The sequence below is a fragment of the Physcomitrium patens genome, chromosome 4 (genome assembly GCF_059467195.1).
Source record: "Physcomitrium patens ecotype Gransden chromosome 4, ASM5946719v1, whole genome shotgun sequence".
Taxonomy (NCBI): domain Eukaryota; kingdom Viridiplantae; phylum Streptophyta; class Bryopsida; order Funariales; family Funariaceae; genus Physcomitrium; species Physcomitrium patens.
The window spans coordinates 16,287,954-16,306,954 of record NC_143413.1 but is presented as its reverse complement, the minus strand read 5'-3'; the positions used below and the strand labels follow the sequence as shown (position 1 = coordinate 16,306,954).

General features: G+C 33.0%; 1 protein-coding gene across 6 annotated transcripts; it reads left to right on the top strand.

The window, feature by feature from the left end:
• The first annotated feature begins 14,357 nt into the window (after nt 1-14,357).
• LOC112281613 (ubiquitin-conjugating enzyme E2 variant 1D) lies at nt 14,358-16,870 on the top strand. Of its 6 annotated transcripts, none has more exons than XM_073533818.2 (6): nt 14,358-14,447; nt 15,114-15,177; nt 15,436-15,507; nt 15,772-15,911; nt 16,136-16,261; nt 16,386-16,870. In XM_073533818.2, the coding sequence occupies exons 3-6, from the start codon at nt 15,483-15,485 to the stop codon at nt 16,524-16,526; spliced, it is 432 nt and encodes a 143-aa protein (XP_073389919.1). In that variant the 5' UTR covers nt 14,358-14,447; nt 15,114-15,177; nt 15,436-15,482; the 3' UTR covers nt 16,527-16,870. The 6 variants fall into 6 exon arrangements, with proteins under 6 accessions (XP_073389919.1, XP_024374041.1, XP_090106103.1 ...); XM_024518273.3 differs by having other exon boundaries at nt 15,096-15,177; XM_090249977.1 differs by having other exon boundaries at nt 14,358-14,623.
• The last annotated feature ends 2,131 nt before the right edge of the window (nt 16,871-19,001 follow it).

Here is a 19,001-nt window from a genome sequence, read left to right as displayed (position 1 = left end):
AGCATTCAAATACATCGACTTATGCGGTCTAACACAAGCAGCTTTACCAGGTGGAGCATTATACTTCCTTCCTTTCATTGATGACTATTTACACTACACTTCAAAACAGAATTGCAAAGCACTGGTTGAAATTTACAACAAATTAAAGATTACTGTTATACTCTGATATCTCAACATTGAAAACATTGTCAGAGCTCTCGTTTCCAGTGGAGCACATGCGGAGTACGCTTGAGAATTTCGTCTTGAAACGATGGGAGATTCTGAAGGGTAACGCGCCATTCACATACCTCTCGTTAATCGACATCAGGTTGCAGATTCCTCACGGCTTGGAGCGTTCTCACGCCCGAGGCAAGGTTCACCGCGACTTAAAATTCTCCCAACACTCTCGTGTCTCATGGGGCCCTTCGGGACCATCAATGAGGGAGACGTGGAGGTCGTGACATCGGCGGACTTCGAACCCAGTATAATGTTGAAGGAATGTGATTTAAAAACTCGTATCACCGGAAATCTACTAATGTAGAACTATAGCAACGCAGTGCGCACCTACGTTAGATTCTAGCGCCGGAATCGAGAAGCTCGAATTGAAGCCCGATGATCTTGACACAAATGTTGATAAAGGGAGATTCCTTTCAATCTACACGATTCAGAAAATCAAAGTGTGTAGGACATGTCCTATCCTATCGATGATGATTATTTGCTTAAGATGTAAGCACTCATGTCGTGCACGGATTAATATTTTTCTCTTTCAAACACCGTTAGCATCGACCGAGGTCGAAGAGATGGAATGGGAAGATTAAACCAGAAGTTGGTTCACTTCACCGTCTCAAAAGCTCCACGACTGAATCAGCACTTCACCGACCGGGAATCGGCAATTACTTGTGACACGCAAAGACGCAAAGACAACTGTTACAGTTAACAACACACATTCAAGTCCATGATTTCTGCGACATTGGACGAGGACCCTCACTTCACCCGAAATAGCCCTTAATCCTGAACCCTAATCCTGATTTTTAGGGTTTCCTCAACCCACAAGAGCTTGTTGTATTGCTTAGCAAAACAGGACATGCTAAGTTCTCAAAGGCCTCTCCAAATCCAACATTGAACTCCTAAAAGTGAGATTTTTGACTCAATGCTGACAGAGGAATTTATGGTGACTGATAACGGTTATCAGACTTTTAGAGTTTTAGGGTTTTGGGGTTGATGCGTTGGCGCTTTCCAGATGAGGATTTCGGAATCAAACCATTGTCTGGGAGATTATGTGAAGTGCGATATGTTGCTTTATCTCACGGGAAAGCCACTGATTCTGCCAATTTTGTGCGTGTATAGGAGGAATTCATGCTTATCTTCAAATGCTTTAGTGGGCACAGCAACCTGTTTTCAGTTTCATGGGGCTCATTTAGGACTGACCGCCCCGGGAATGGACCACTCCGACAATCCCCTCTTCTCTCGGCCTCATCCCTCCTGCTTCTGGCTTTGATCCAACATACCAGACTGACACCCATGACTCACGAGAATCATACTCTACTAAACAGATTCGTCATGGCTGATAACAGAAAGCTAAACTTTATTAAACGAAGGTGATACAAAGGTCACATGTTCGCATGAATTCCGCGGCTCTCACTAGCAAATACATGGCCTCCTGTCTGATTCATACCCGTAGGCACTAGCAAGCTAATAGATCACTCATCACCCGAGCTGGTGAGTCATCCCCTAAGCTCCACTCCTCCCTTACCTTGAGAATCATGCCTCATGTCGGGGATCGAGTAGTAGTCTTCAGAATCGGATCACTGCAAGTTGGTTAGGTTGCCCCAAACTCACCGTTGCATGATTAATTCGAATGACCCTCATTGCTGACGAGGTGGAAAATTTCTACTCAGAACATCACCTCCAGATGCATAGGTCATGAGTTGGAGACCCACGACCAGTGCAGAGCAAAGTCATACATCTTGAGTTTCGATCCATTGACATGTCGATCAACATTCTGCTCATCTAAAGATGCAAGCCTGTAAGTCCCATTGTCATATTTCTTGTATACCTGAAATGACCCATTCCAACGAGGCTGAAACTTTTGCCCCCTCTGCTTCATCATCCAACTGTCAATCTAGAGGACCAAGTCCTGGACTTGAAACTCTATGATTTTAGACTTTGCATTGTACATGAGTTTCTTTCTTTGTTGAGCTGTGTGATTCGAGAGCAATGCTAGTTGCCACCCTTCTTCAAGCCTTTCCAACATCAATAGCCTTGCTTTGAGATTATCTTAATCTCCAACCTGTGTGCTAGTGTTGTGCGCATGGACAAAATTTCTAGTTCTATCGATATGATGGCCTCAAACCCAAAGGCTAAATGGAATGGAGAGAATCCTGTGGTGGTTTTGTAAGCTGTTTTATACGCTCAAAGTACCTCACCAACGTGGATGTTTTACAATCTGTGTTTGTCCAATGTTACTTTTGCTATGATGTCATATATTATGTCGTTCATCCTTTCAACTAGTTTGTTGGCCTTGAAGTAGTAAAGATTGGTCTTCGTGTTTCACGGACATCTTCTGAAGTAGGCTAGAGAGAAGCCAGCTAACAAAATGTGAGTCTTTGTTGGTCACAATCTCTAGCCGGTACTTGTATCCACATACGACTTGCTGAAAAATGAAGTTGGCTGCTACCCCCTAGCTGCATTAGGATAGATAGCATGTGTAGATGTTGAATGTCTTTTCTTGAAGATGCAATGGAATCAACAAAAAAAAAAAAAAAAAAAAAAAAAACCATACTCTTTAGGTACAAGATTATGTTACCAAACTAGCATGTAGTTTCTTCATTAGGTGTAATTTCTTCTAATGAGTAGCATTCAACATCATCAAATAAGTTGCCTTTGCAACCTTTTGGTGGTTGTCCTAATTTTAAAAGGACTTGCAATTGCAAAGTGTGTTATCTCTTTACTTCCTTAATTGCCAAGTCAAACTGTTGCAAGGCTGCCAATAAACACACCATCCTACCTATGGAATAAGTTTGCATCATCAATTATTTGAATCCTTCTTGGGAGTATTGAATCTCCACAAAGAATTTGCTTGACCATAAGTTGTATTTAAACTTCATGCATGCAAACAATAGAGATATCAAGAGCTTTTTTAGATTCAATATAATCTGTCTTAATAGTCCTTAGCGCACAACTAGCATAGTATATGAGGTATTTCTTTCCACTCTTCTTGTTCTAGATGAGTATGCAAGCCACTAAATTGGTATTAGATGAGAAGTTGGCAATAAAAGTTTTAGACTTAAACTATCTTTATATTCATTGAGCCTTTGAAAAACTTGTCAAAGTTGTCTCGCATGTTTGCTCCAAGGACTATATACGCAGAAATCATCCAAATATACTTTAAGTGACTTCCCAATCAAGGAAGCAAAGATCTTGATTTATACTTATTGGAAGATTCCTTCTGTATTGCACAAGTTAAACAACATTCTTTTATAAGCAAATGTGCTTCAAGGAGGAATAAACATGGCCTTCAAAATATCCTCCTCTCTAATTTCGACTTGATGGTATCTCGTATAACCATCACAAAATGACACCATATCATGTCCCAAAACCTCATTTAGTAATTAGTCTATAAAAAAAATAGATTATCTATTTTTTTTAATCACTCATTTTAGAGCCATATAATTTAGATAGACCCTATATTTGCCACCACACTTTGGTATGATGATTACAATTGACACCTACTATGTATTAGTTATGAGAATAACAAACCTACCTTCCAAAAGTCAATTAAGCTCAAGTTTGAGAATGGCCATTTTATGTAGTGCCATTTGTTTTTGATGGCCACAAACTAACTTGGCTCCATCTTTTAATTTTATGGTATACTTCTCTAGGTTAATAGCAAGTCGATCAAAATGACAAGTGACAAATAAGGTCAAAAATTCTTTGATCAAAGAGTTGAACTTACTCTTCTCTAATTTTGTCAAGATCCATCTCAATTGAATCAAGTCTTTCACCTCTTGTAGCATAATCGGAGTAGTAGTTACCTTGAATATGACTCCAAAGTAATATATTATTGCTTGTAATATTGAATCTAAAGCAAAAAGCTTGGCTACTTCTTCTCCATTATTAGATTCTTTGATAGAGCTAGTGGTATAATTAGAACTTCAAGACAATCTTTCAGCTTTATTAAAAGATCCTTTTGCAGAGAACAAGTCATTGGTATTGTTGAAAGGTTGTTTCATCACCTTATTCTTTATGTGATTGTATTTACAACCAATCTTCATTTGCCCATTCTTCTAATAGTTGATCACATTAAAACTAAAAGCAACCTAAGATAATTGAATAACATCTACTCAAATTAGTGATCTCAAAGACATAGAAGCTCATCTTGACTAAAATATTGTTCATAGTCATTGAGAGATTGGTAACCAATTCTAAGGATTTAATGTATCTTTGATCTATTACCTTAAGATATAATGACAATAGCCGAGTTGGTTCTAATGCCACTTCTTTTATGAATCAATTGGCTATCACATTGACCTCTGCATCTCTATCTATTAAACAACCTCTTATTGTATATCCATTCATGGTAGCTTCTACTTGTGATAAATGCAAATTGCACAAGGATCTCTTATATTTAAAAGCGATGATACTACTCACTTCTTTTGATCTTTCCGTACTAATACATACTCTCAACTCTCTATGAAGCAAAGGGCATTTTCCAACCACCTCACCCATTATAATATTAGCATTCTAGCAATCCAATAATACTGCTATCAAATACTTTTGCTACCCTTTGCTTAACAGCAAGTTCCTAATCTCAATCTTCTTCTTACGTCTATGAACCTTTTCTTTTGATAGCAGAGAATTTCTATATCTACATTTTTTGGGAGGTTCCATATCTTTGGTTTTCTCTCTTATTATGGCTATGACCTCGGCCTCTCAATTGAAAATCAAATCTATTTAGTTTACTTTGGTTGACTTTTCTTTTGTGTCAAGAAATACACCATTTTTTTTTTGAATAAATAATTACATTGCAATTGGACTCTCTAGCCACATTTATGACACTCAATGTATGTAGGTGGTCCATGATAGTCCCACGTGTCATGGATATACTATATAGGAGACCAAATTAGAAGTTGAATAAATGAATTTCAACAAGAAATCTAACAAAAACTTTATTAAACCAGATAAATACAAGAACAACATAAGAGAGGAAAGTTAGAGTTCCAAGAGATGTATTGTTGATATTGAGGATCCTCTCAACTTTGACTCCAAAATATATTAGGTATTATGAAGCTACTTAAGAAGTTTCTATGTTACTTGAAGATGAAGTAATCTTGAAAGCTCCTAACAAAGTTCCTATATTTCTTAAAAATGAAGCAACCTTAAGAATATTTTCGAAATTTTTTTGTATTGCTTGAAAATGAAGCAACCTTAAAAAGCTTCTTGAAAAGTTTTTATATTGCTTGAAGGTGAAGCAATCCTATGAAGCTTCTCAAGCAACTTCTTTAATCCTCTTAAAACTTTTTAGAATCAATTAGAATATTCTAAGAATCTTTTAAAATCTTTTAAATTTTAATAGAATCTTTTTAGAATCTTTTTTTTAGATGTCCATAACATCACCTCTTTTTTTAACTCCGAATTTTATAGAAGCATTGGTTTCATATTTTCTTTCTTTATTATATACAACATCTTAGCAATAGCTTCTTAAAGAAGTCATCTTAAAATAGGTTTAGATTTTTGAAGATAGCATCAATGAAACTCTTGTAAATTTTGTAGTGCATTAATTAGTTTTTTTTGTTGGTTCTTACATATGTTCATTGATATTGTAGCCATGCCAATGAATAAAATATTCTTACCTCTTCTTTGTCAAGAAATAAAGATCTTTTCTACTTCATATTCTACATGATTATCTATTTCAATACAAGGCAGTGATAGTTATATTCTTCTTGAAATGGTTGATTTTGAATAAGCTTTTAAAAGAAAAACGTGAAATATTAGATGTATCTTTATAGATGTAAGTAGTTTCAATTGATAAGCCACTGAATTGATTTACTTTTGAATACAAAATGGGTCCAATCTTTGATAGTCCAATTTATTGCAAGGCAGATTGGTCTTGATATTTTGTCAAAGATGCCATACTTTATCTCCAATTTAATTACAAGATCCAATTTTCTTGCTAATACTTAATATTACATTATAAATAATGCTCCAAATCTTAATTAATTTATTCTATTTGACCATCTATTTAAAGATAGAAGGTAGAAGAAAGTTTGGTATCGACCTTCAATATTTCAAAAAAAAAGATTTTCAAAAATTTGACATAAATTGAGATCTTTGATTAAAAATGATATCATCAAATAGGCCATGATGTTGATATATATTCAAGAAAGAACCTTATAATTTTTTCTCCAAAAATTATCTTTTTGTATGGGATAAAATATGTCATCTTTATTAAATCCAAAATGTCCTATAGCTGAAAAATTCATGGTCACAAAGTTGCATTTGTCTTTTTGAAATATATAAATGATCTTCAATTCCAAAAGATCTTTTACAAACTTAAATTTATTGTTATCTAGGTTTTGCTTAATATTAAAAACTAAAAAGTCTATAGTTGATGTTATATGAATTTATTCAAAAAAACTTGAATCAACAAGTGCAATTATAGAAGTAATACAAAGATAAAATTCTTTTGGCTTCAAGAAAGTAATATATTGCTGATCAAATATTGCTTCTTTGATCTTTGGATCAAGATGTGATTTCTTAGATAAAGCATTTGATAGTCTTTATTGCTTTCTTGGTTTATATGTGATCACAAAATCAAAATAAAATAATGACATATTTCAACAAGCTTGGCGGAAATTCAAAACTCAAACTGATATGAAATACTTTAAATTTTTGTCATCTATATAATAATTTTTTGGTGCACTTGCTAAAAATTTGGAATACCAAATAAAATTATTTGCAAGATTTTTATTGATATAATATTTTAATGTTAAAATCTTGTTCTATAATAAATTTTAAATTAAGCCAAATGGTAGTTGAGCCCTTTTTTGAAGATCAATGGTACAATTATATAGTTGATACTTTGGCATTATGTCAACATTCTTCTTTTTGAAGATATTTTGAAATTCATTATACTACTTTGAGATAGCTATAAGCAAGCTTGCTTCTTTACAAGCTAGAGTTGCATAAATAATAAATGGCATTTCTTTCTTAGCTATCTTTATAAAAGTCTTTGCTTCCAAAAATAAAAGCTTTATTATTGATAACTTCTTAATAAGTTTTTTCCACATGAATTCTATAGGAAATCCAATCTATAGATAGATTATAACTTTTTAATTATAAAAATCCTACAATGATAGGATTGAACAAAGTTTTAATAATATTAAATATTATTTTTCTATTATGGCTTTTAAATACTATTTCTAGTAATATGATTTCAAAAATAACATAGTTTGAAGAAAAAAATTGACCATCTAATACTTCTACATGTACAAGTTCTAACTTTTGTATTACATGAATTTTATGAAGTTTAAAAAACTTGTCATCTAAAAAAAAAATAGATGCTCTTGAATCTAATAAGGCATTTGTTCGAAGTTTTTATTGGCCATAAAATAAAGATATAATAGACCAACAAGCTTGTTGGATAGAGAAAGAGGGACCTTAATAAATTTGAGGTATTAAAATGTCTAGCCACATGTTCTCTATTCTAGCTTTGCCTCTTTGTTTTTTTGAATGATTGCACTCTTAGTCTTAGTTGCATATTGTCTCTTCAAATAATTTCTAGATTTGTTTGACCTTCTTTACTATAATATAAGCATAGGCCTTGTTGAAATTTAAAAAAAAAAAAAAAATTATTTATTTATTACAAGAGGTTTGAACCGTACTACATCAGTTTGTATATCCTCAATTTTAAAGTGTAGAAGTAATATATTTATTGAAGTAGCAAAGTACACATTTGTAGTATGTTGATTTGTCAAAATCCACAAGCATTGATCCTGATAGCATTGAAATAATCAATTATTGTACTTCATAGCTTGACTAATAGCTTCATTAAGTATTTTAAGATCAAATAATGATATTAATAGGTCTTTTATTTCATTTCTTAATCTCCAATAGAATTGATTCATAAGAGCTTATTCATCAAAGTTACTCAAGATTGGACATCTTTCAAATAAAAGAGCAAACCAAGCTAAGGCTTATCCTATTAACAAGGTTCCAATTAAACCAACTCATGACTCTTTTGTTAAATAGTACTTAGGTTCTAAAAAATTTATTAATTAAATTTGATAAATAAACCCTCAAAATTTTGAGCATGTATTATCAAGATTTTTTAGAAGACTAATTCAAGGCTCCTTACATTATTGAATGGGTGAATTTCTTTTGTTGAGGTACAAGTATCATTGCCTCTAAAATAAGATTGGACTATTTCTAAGATTTAAGATCCTTTGAATCTATAGCAATATAAATCTCATCACAATGTAAGAAAGCATAGATCAGAAGAAAATTGAATAAAATTAAATAAAATAAAACCATGAAAGGTAAAATAAAGCAAAAGAGAATAGAATAGAATTGAATGAAAAGATGCAAAATCAAACTTTACCAAGAAAAAGAACTGAAGTCATACTTGACTAGATATCCAAAAGGCCTTGGCCAGTCTTACTTATATTTTGTGCAACCATCTTGAAGCTTTTTAGAATGTTTTTAATGAAAGATCTACCTAGATAATTGTCTTAAGTCCTTTCTAGAATATTCTATGGTGGATCCCACATATACCACCAATCTAATTCCAATTCTAAAAACTTCTAAAAACTTCCTAAACATGGTTCCAATTATCTATCTCTATATATCAACACTACAAATATCTTATTCATATCCCGTAATAATTAATCTACTAAAGCAAAACATTCTCGTTTTTCTCTTGATGGTATTTCCAAATTATTTCTTGACAATAAAATGAGATTTTATACAGGTTTTCACATTGCATCATAGATGGGATAACCTTTCCAAAGGATTTTATATTGAAGTTGTACATGTCCATTACCATAGGAAAGGCAACAATACTCCAAAATGTTGTCCACTTTATACTCTTATTGGTCATCAATCACATCCAATGGTGGTGGTAGTGGTGGTTGATGTTGATCCAAAAACCGCCTTGGCTTAGTATGAAATGCCTTGAATTCAAAACATAGAAGACTAGATGTTTTTGCTAACTAGTCAACTAATTGGTTTTCTGTTTTATAAATATGGCTGATAGAAAAAGTATTAAATCTACTCTTTAGTTCTAAAACCTTTTGGTGCAATGGTTGTAAGCCATCAAACTTGACTTACTAATCTCCAACCCCTTGTTGACAAACTAACTTTGAGCCTCTTTGCACTAATACGTTTTCAACTCCAATTTGTTAAGCTACCTCTAATCCTTGAGCTAGGATGTTGTATTTGGTTTGTTTACAAGATGTGTTCTTTTCTAATTTTTTCAATGTCATATGTTTTTTTATCCTAGTGTCCTTGTAAAACAATGCCTATACTCATTCCAAACTTTCCACTACTTGACCCATCAAAGTGTAAGTCCCACAATTTAGAACCCATCCCATTACTCAAACTTCACTCTGTTACTTTGGGAAAGATCCAGGTCTTGCACAATACTCTCTCTTTTACTGTTACATTCTTGCTTTTAAAATCTCATCTTACTTCTCATGACTTTTCAATCTCTCTTTGATTTCTTATCAACCAGGCTTTAGTTTCAACATGCAAAATGAAAATATAATTATTGACAATCCCTTCTACTCTTGGTATCATCCTTCTTGCTTTTGATTTTGATCCAGCATACCAGATTGACATTCAAGACTCTTGAGAATCATCCTCTTCTAAACAGATTTGCCATGGCTGATAACAGAAAGATAAACTTTATTAAACAAAGCTGACGCAAAGGTCACATGTTCACATGAATTTTGTGGCTTTCACTGACAAACACATTGCCTCTTGCCCAATTTACACCTCTCCATAGGCACTAGCAAGCTAACAGATCACTCATCACCTGAGCTGGTGAGTCATCCCCCCAGATCCACTCCTCCCTCACCCCAAGACTAACACCTCATGTCAGGGATGAAGAAGTAATCTTCAAAATCAAATCACCGCAAGTTGGTTAGGTTGCCCGAAACTAACCTTTGCATGATTAAATTGAAGAGCCCTCATTGCTGATTAGGTGGAAAATTTCTACTCATGACAAGCACTCATTCTCATGTGGCTCCGCCCCCAACATCTTAACTTGGCTGCCACAAATGGGGTTGCTTTATATAACCCAAATGTCCAGTGTTATGTTATGTATCAATCAACAAATGACCCACATGCCCATTTCTCTCCCTCTGCCTCACACATTCAGATTTACAATTAATTTACATGGTTGACAGTTTGTTATGTAATAAGTACTACGGTGCTAATAGAGATGTTTATAATTACAACAGGTGCTTACTAACTCAACATACATGTTGAAGAAATTGTTGTTTGATTGTGTGTTGCCAAAGTTTTTTTTTATTTTCATTGTGGATCTGAACTGTGTCTTTCCAAAACAGTATGGATACTCATGAAATTTTTAATTGTTTAAAATAAAAAACAGAACAATTATTTTCTGTTTTTTGAATTTGAAACAGGATGAAGTTTGCTATTGATTGCTGCTTAAAACCTGTGATTTTCAGATTGTATAGCTTTTGGTAAATTTGTATGGATTTGTGTTCTTTGAACTTTATGTGTGTTCTCTTTGTAAACATCCAATCCTAGAAATAAATTTCTAAAACTTGATTTAGATTTTTTAATTTTATATAAGTAATTTTTACTTTTTAACAAAAAAATTGCCATTAAATAAATGAATTCAATCATAAAAATAAATTTAAAACACAAGAGGTATTTATCATATATATATATATATATATATATATAGAAGTCCAATTTTCTATGTTTAATTTAATAAGAAAAATATGTGCTGTTTCTAGTATTTATAAAGCTAAATTGAAAATGATAAAAGAATGAAATGTTTAATATATAAATAAAGAAGGATGGTCAAATTTTAAATATATTTAATTTATGGTTTACAATTAATGCACAAAACAATAATCAGATGACAAAAAGAATTGTATTGCTGGAAAACGAAATTACAAATGAAAATCTTGTTACAACTTACCCATGACTCAAATGACCTTATAAATTGATGTGTAATTATTACGAAAAAAAAAATTGCCTAAGACTTCTAAGATATCATATTAATATTTGGACTTTCTTTAGAGGCTTCTACAGGATACAATAGCTATAGTATAATTAAGAGGGTAAAACAAGGAGAACCTTAATTATGCTATTTTAGTTGTACAGCAATACAAACGTTTTCTAACCTATTTCTTACATAAGGTCTAATTTCTAATCAAATTTCTTCTATTTTTCAAAATTTTTAAATATTTTTTTTACATCTGGAATCATTAATGAATATTATCAATTTTTGTTAGGATTTTCTTTTACAATTTTTTTTCATAATTTGATCTTATAATTGTTAGATTATCCTACTTAGCAAGAGATATTATTGGAATACAAAGCTTATAAATTGTCCACCTTTAAGACAATATCTTAACCTTGTATGTTTTATTTTTATAATTTTGAATGTTTTTGTAGGATACTATTTCAAATTAGAAATAACAGATTATTACTTTTGATTTAATATTTTAAAATAAAATAAATTATATTTCTATTCGATTTTTTTAAATTTATTTCAAAAAGTGGGTTAGCAACTTATATAAAATAATTTTTTGGTCTAATCTTTCTATCCTTGTCAACTTATCTTTACTTTATACATGCAAACACATTAAATTTTATGACATTAAATTTTATGACATTAAAATTTTATGACATTAAAATTTTATGACATTAAAATTTTATGACATTGTAATGTTATGACATATAACTATAAATATAGTTGCACAATAAGTGCAACTATTTTTTATACTAACATTTTTTGAGTAATTTCAATGGATTTTAAAGTTACGATTTGCAAGCATTTTTTTTTATCAACGCAATATTAGCTTGGTTAACATCACTGTTAAAAAATTATTTTATATTTTTTAAAATAATTATGAAATATTTTTTAATAAATTTTGGCCTAGTATATTACAAAATTAATAGATGTATGAATATATATATATATATATATATATGTGTGTGTGTGTGAAAAAAAAAATTACAAAATGTACAATAATAGATATTTCTTAATTTGCTACATTTAAATTATATATATATATATATATATATATATATGTGTGTGTGTGTGTGTATATATATATATATATATATATATAGATAGATATGTATGTATGTATATTTTTAAAGATCAAATACATATTTACTTTTTGTTAATTTATTGTGTAAGTTATCGCATTTAATAACTAATTTCTTAAAAGACATACTAAGTTACATGGTATTATAAGTACATACCGAGTTACATTTTCAAGCACTGTTTAGAATTTCATACACTCTTTTAGAACTTGCTATATACATGTAACATGTTCTGCATAATTTTTGAAGAGGTAAAAATATTATAGAATTTTTATAGTATTTTATAAAATCTTATACTGTTTTACTATAATTTTAGATCTTCGATTAAGAAAATTGGAGTCTTTATTAAAGTTTCTTTAAACAATTAGGTCCTTGGATCTTTTTTAGAAGATTCAATGAGACTTAGTTGTTGTATTGCAATTCAAAAAGCAAGAAAAGTGGCATGTCACTCTCACCAACACAAGTTTTGAAATAACCAAATGTTATGTTTTTTATTCTTTATTTTATTTTATTTTTATTTCTAATGTAACAAATGTTTGCTTTTATACTTCTTAATTTCTTGGTGCATCCTGTTTGCATTCTTGATGTTGTAAAACTTTGAAGTTATTTTTTTTTTCTTTTTTCTTTTTTTTTAGAGATATTAAATATAAAATACATTGTATAATAGTAAATTCAAACAATTATATGCAACGTCAATTGCAAGTGCATAATTTTACACATATATTTAAACAATGTCTATAGTTTTGTTTAATTTAAATATAAATGTTCTAATAGAACTTGCATTTAAAATTACATTACAATATAAATATTTATTTTTAATCAAAATATTTCTCTAATTATGTAAATGAGTTCTAATTATGTAAATGAGTTCTAATTATGTTAAAAATAAATAAATAAATAAATAAAGTATAATTAAATTACAACAACATAAATTTAGTTTAATTTAATCTAATTTATTTAATTTAAAATAATTTTTACTAAAAAATTTATTGGCTTAAAAAAGATTAAATTACACTAATTATTATTATTATTATTATTATTATTTTTGAACTAACACAATAATATTTGATATATGTATATATATATATTTAATAAATATTATTATAATTAGTAAGGTGATAGTAAAATTACATTTAATTTTACTGGTATTAATCTTGCTTATATACGTATATTTATAGAAAAAATTCATATATAATTTTTTAGTAATTATTTTTATAAACAATGAATAAAAACATTACCAAATTTTTTTGCCAACATAGAATAATATTTTTCTTTTTATAATTTATGTATTTTAAATTAAGAATTATAGGACAGAAATCATCCAAGTTATATATAGATAGATAGATAGATAGATAGATATATTTTGATAATTTATTTATCTTTTCAAATGTAAACTTTAAGTTATTGATACATTGTTTTTTATATAATTATATATATTTTTATATATTATATATACCAACCTTATAGTTAATTTTTAATAGAATATTTTTTGACATCTTTTAAATTGAAATTAATCATGATTGCATTCAAATTATACTACTGTGAAAAAGAACAAAATGTAATATTGACATAGATGGTCATTTTGATTTTGTGTTATCTATTAAGCAAGATGGGAAGGTTACAATCAAGATGCAAAATGGTACTCTTTTATTAATATTTTAACATTTCATATATAAACGTCCAACAATAGTGTCACCTTTTCCGAAGCCACTTGCCAACGTCGAATAGTTGAGGATGAGATCTCCGACAAGCAATATAAAGTTCTTTTTTCCAATCCTCAAAAAGGCCGTTGAGATACGGAGAGGATTCATATCCCCAAAATCCAGATCCCGACACCTCAAACATCCGCGTGGTGAGACGGACCCAGATCCCGAAACCCGCCCGCCCGCCCGCCCTCGATTCCACCACCCGCGCCCGTCCAACCGTCAACCCCCCCCTCCAGACCCGCTCCTCCGTTGCTGGGCCCGGGCCTAGACCCGACCCAGCCCGTGGCCGGCCTAGACAGACTGAGGCCTTGCTCCTCCAGATCTTCCTCGCCATTGGTTCTTCTACTTCTCCCTCTTGCTTTCTGTTGCTGCTCTGCCTCAGACTCTGGCTCTGTCTCTCGCCGTGCCATTCCTCACATCCCCCTTCACCCGCAGTTCCACCTCTATCGCCAGGTTCTCCCTCTTCCCCCTCGTCTTCTTCTTCTTCTGTCCTCATCGCGATCGCATTTTATTCTATTTTTACGTATCTGAATTTGCTCGTCTGTTTGGTCGGGGCAAGTCGTAGTGTGGCTGGCGAATGTTTGGTCGCTCTGGATCTTTTGTGTTCACTAGGTTTTCTCTCGATTACGGTGAGATTTTCGCGATTCTCGTTACCTGCGGCGGGGTAGCGTCCCGGATTGAGGTTGTTGGGCGTTGGGTTTTCGTTGTTTCAGGGGATTTGGTGGTGGTTGAATCGGATTATAGAATTAGGGTTTGTTGGCTTTTGGATTGTTGGATCTTTTCTCTGATTGGGTACATGCTGGGTGGAGGTTTCATTTTTTTTGTATTTTTGTTTTTTGTTTCTTTGTTTTTTTTTTTGAGTTTTTTTTGGGGGGGAGGGGGGGAGCAGTCGGTTGTGTATTGCGTGGTTTGCCCTTTTGTGTGTAAAATTAGATTGTGGACCGAGGTCTCGGATGCTGTGTTCTGGACGGTGTGCTCCAAATCGTGCCCTTGATGGTTCTGCGTTTGTTGGAATTGAAATGTACTAACTTTGTACTGACGCCTGTTTCTGTGTGGCTTTCGGCTGACTGGTTCTGTTTTTAAATTCCCGTGTGTAAACAGAAAATTGTGCTGTAGCAGGCTAAAATGTCTATTGTGCGTATGGTCGTTTTCTCGAGATCAGTAGTAGAGTACATATGATGAAGTGCGTGTTCTTATCCTATCTTTTTGCTTGAATAGCAGCCTTGTGATTGGTTAATCGCGATTCAGTGCGTCTGCAGCTGTTTTTTGTTCGCGGTATCACACGGCTGTAGAAAATTTTAAATGTGCTGATTTGGAAGGGCTTGATGTGTATCTCGTTTTCTACCTTGAGTTGAGCTGGTGAACAGCGTCGGAAGGTGGCCTCAGATTGTCAATTGTAACTGTGTTCTCATTTGTGTATCGATGTGCGCAAACTGGGCAGAATTTAGAGACTTTTCGTGCTCAAGAGTGCGGAAGTAGCCATCTGAGATGATTACAGGGGGCTCTGTAGTTGGTAAGCTTCTCGTGCTCGTTTCGGAATCCTTTGTTTCCACTTAGTGGGGTATCTACATCGTCGTGATTTTTTTTATTTGTGATAATTTTCGCCTTTTGAGTTTCTAGGGATGACTGTCCTGTCTAGGTCTGTAACTATTGCAGTTCTTAGACAAGAACTAAGCGTTTTTTCAAATGCTGAAACTTAATTTTTGTTTTTATATCTGATCCTTAGTACCTTCTTTTTTTTCTTTTCTTTTAAATATGGAACTTTATACAACTATAGTTCCTAGGAACTTTCGTCTTCTCGAGGAGCTTGAGAGGGGTGAGAAAGGTATCGGCGATGGCACAGTGAGCTATGGCATGGATGACGGCGACGATGTATTTATGCGCTCTTGGACCGGCACTATCATTGGACCAAGCCATGTGAGTTCCTTGCAGAGCTAACATTTGTGGTAGACCTTACGAATGTGTGTTAAACGGCGAAAACTAGGAGCAATGGGCATAAACTATGATGCATTATCACCCAGCTCTCATGTTTAGCGTTGCTTGGTTCATGATGTGTATGTTTCTGCGCAGCTTAAGTTGCCTCCATCCCAATGTTTTGTAACTGAGTTGTCATCGACACATTCAAACTGCTTTTTGTGCAGTCTGTCCACGAAGGTCGGATCTACACATTGAAGTTATTTTGCGACAAGGACTATCCCGACAAGCCTCCAACTGTTAGATTCCACTCCCGAATCAATATGACTCATGTGAACTCAGAGACAGGATTGGTAAGATTTATTTGACCATTTCACAACTTTCATGATCTTCTTTTCTGTGTATGTTGCGTTTCTCTAGTTACGTCAATCTGCTGTCATATAGAGTAAGCGGCCGCGAATGTAATATGTTATCCAGGTTGATCCGAGATACTTCCCCTTACTGGCAAATTGGCGTCGTAATCACACCATGGAGGACATTCTTGTGGAGCTCAAGAAACAGATGGCTAATCCGGCTAACCGGAAATTACCGCAGCCCCCTGAAGGAAGCACTTTCTAACTAGACTGTGCTTGGAAATCATCAGCTTCGATTGTACTGTGGTTGCCTACTTATCGCTGGGTAGTTGACCTTTTACGTATCATCGTATGGCAAGTTATATTCCACAGCAGTTGAATTACATGTTATACTTGAGCACTTGCCATACGAAGTGCTAATTTCTTTTGATTAGCGTGACCTCCAGAATCCTCTGATGCAGAGTTGCAAGTGTGTCTGTGTACAGTAGACAGGCGATGGTGTCTTTCGCATGTCTTACTATCACAATTATCATCTCTTCTCGAACATACCTCCCAAATTGATGTTAATAGAGGAATGTTGCAGTTTGCTTTCGCTGCTTGCCACCAAAACTCAGGAGCATCGGTCATTTCATCAGGCTGGTTATTCGAAAAGCGATGTCAGATAAGCTTGGGTAGCTGACAATTAGACGATTGTGTCTGATGGTTAATATGCTGATTAATTGTTTGCCATCTTACAGATCAATTTCTTGAATGTGTGTCTATAGCTCCAATTCCGACATTTTATATTTCTAAAACACCTTGGTCTATTATAGCATTTTATGCAGCAGTATCCAGACTTTGATCAAGCGTGTCTTGAGCTCGTCAAAGCAGAGTCAATAGAACTGTCCACTCTATCATTTGTGATTCGCATTATTACACATACATCTGGGTCTTGATCACATAAATTGTGGCCTGGACTAATGGAAGCAGGACAGAATTCTCCAATCACCCAGTCTTCTAGCTTGGACGAAAAGCGATCAGTAGCTTGTCTAAAGCCAGGCTAATGCTGTATCGGTTGTGAGGTTAGTTTACGTCATCCCAAGATCTATTTCCCTGATCTTTGATGGCCTGGAGCAGTTGTTGACTCACAAAAATAGAGGTAGTTTTGTCTCATCTGGTGAGAGATTGTGTGCTTAGCCACACTTCATTATCCAATCTGGTGTACATCAAGTATCGATTACTTTATTTATAGGATATTTTGCAATAAAGTAGGCGAAAGAATGTACATGATCTATCGCCCAAGTGCTTTGGTTGTATCACATGTCGGTGGAACGATGGAATTGCCCTATCAATTTTCAAGACTTCATCCACTATTAGCACACTAGTGTCTTGTTAAAATTGAACATCATTACTGTAGTTAAAATCATGTCACGTAAAATTGACAAAATGGAGATTCAGAAACAAAATGCTAGGATTCAAAACCTGCATTTAGTAAGTTGCAATATGAATTTCATTGCCCGGCATCTTGAGATTTTTTTTTTTTTTTTTTTTTTTTTTTTAATACAATGCTTCCATTCTCTACAACTTTGAACGATATAACTTGAAAATAAAATGAAATGAAACAAAGCAAAAACTGGAAGAATCGAAATAGATACTTGTAGCAACATAGGATTGCGTCTTGCTGTTGTATAGTCTTGAAAATTAAGTTTGACAGCAAGTTTTATTTTATTATAATTTTTCAGACATAAGAAAATCTTCATTTTGAAATGTGTTCTACTTTGTTTATAATTTTATCATTGTTGTGACCAAACGATTCCAAAGTATTCAAGGGTTTATCTGCAATTCATGCTTCAATGCAACAAAAAGTACCACTTACATTTTATAAGCCACCACAAAACAATTTTGAAATTGTTCAGTGCTTGCAAAGTGTCAAAATTGTTTCTTTGTTTGATTTTTTTTATTATTATTATTTTAAAGCATGATACAGGTAATAAAACAGTTGTATTCCAAGGAATGTATAATAGAACTAAAATTTATTTGTTATTATCATATGTCAACTTAAAAGTATGATACAAGTATTTGAAGCACATAAAAAAAATTAGTTGACAATTAACTTAGAACAAAAAGTTTGTCAACACACTTCCATTATGAAGATATCTTCAAATACTTCATTAATCAAAAGATAGAATCAATGACAATGTGTTCTAACATGTTCTAATACCAAACAATGAAATTTTACTATATTTTCCAAACAACCAATTATTAGAATCCTTACATAAAGGCAATTGGACATGTTTGATGTTCTCCTATTAAACAGCAAAATTTTATTATGTTTTCTAAATAACCAATCATTAGAACCATTAAATAAAGGCAATCACACATGTTTGATGTTCTAATATCAAACAACAAATTTTTACTATATTTTTCAAATAACCAATCATTAGAATCATTAGATAAAAGGCAATTTTGCAAATTTGAGAGGACAATATAAACAAGTGTTTGTGAGGAGACTTTCAAACGACAACAACAAAGTGCATAATACCCACAAATACCAAGGCAACAACTTTGGTTCACGCTTACATACATACCTTCAATAGAATTGTGTACGTAGCAAAAGGGGAGGGGGGGGGGTGGTGATAGAACCAGGGACGGTAATGGATAGGTACTAAAGGCAATGGATTGGATAGTGGTGATAGGCCCCCTAAGGGGTTTAGAGGGGCGATCGGGAAGGATGCCGTGGGAGCGTGGGGCTGTGTTTAGC

What these genes read in the sequence shown, in the direction of transcription:
- LOC112281613 (XM_024518272.3), top strand. Translation starts at nt 15,483, where the DNA reads ATGATTACAGGGGGCTCTGTAGTTG. An exon ending in TACAGGGGGCTCTGTAGTTG is followed by an intron (nt 15,508 to 15,771) that starts GTAAGCTTCTCG and finishes ATACAACTATAG; the next exon opens with TTCCTAGGAACTTTCGTCTT. An exon ending in CTATCATTGGACCAAGCCAT is followed by an intron (nt 15,912 to 16,135) that starts GTGAGTTCCTTG and finishes CTTTTTGTGCAG; the next exon opens with TCTGTCCACGAAGGTCGGAT.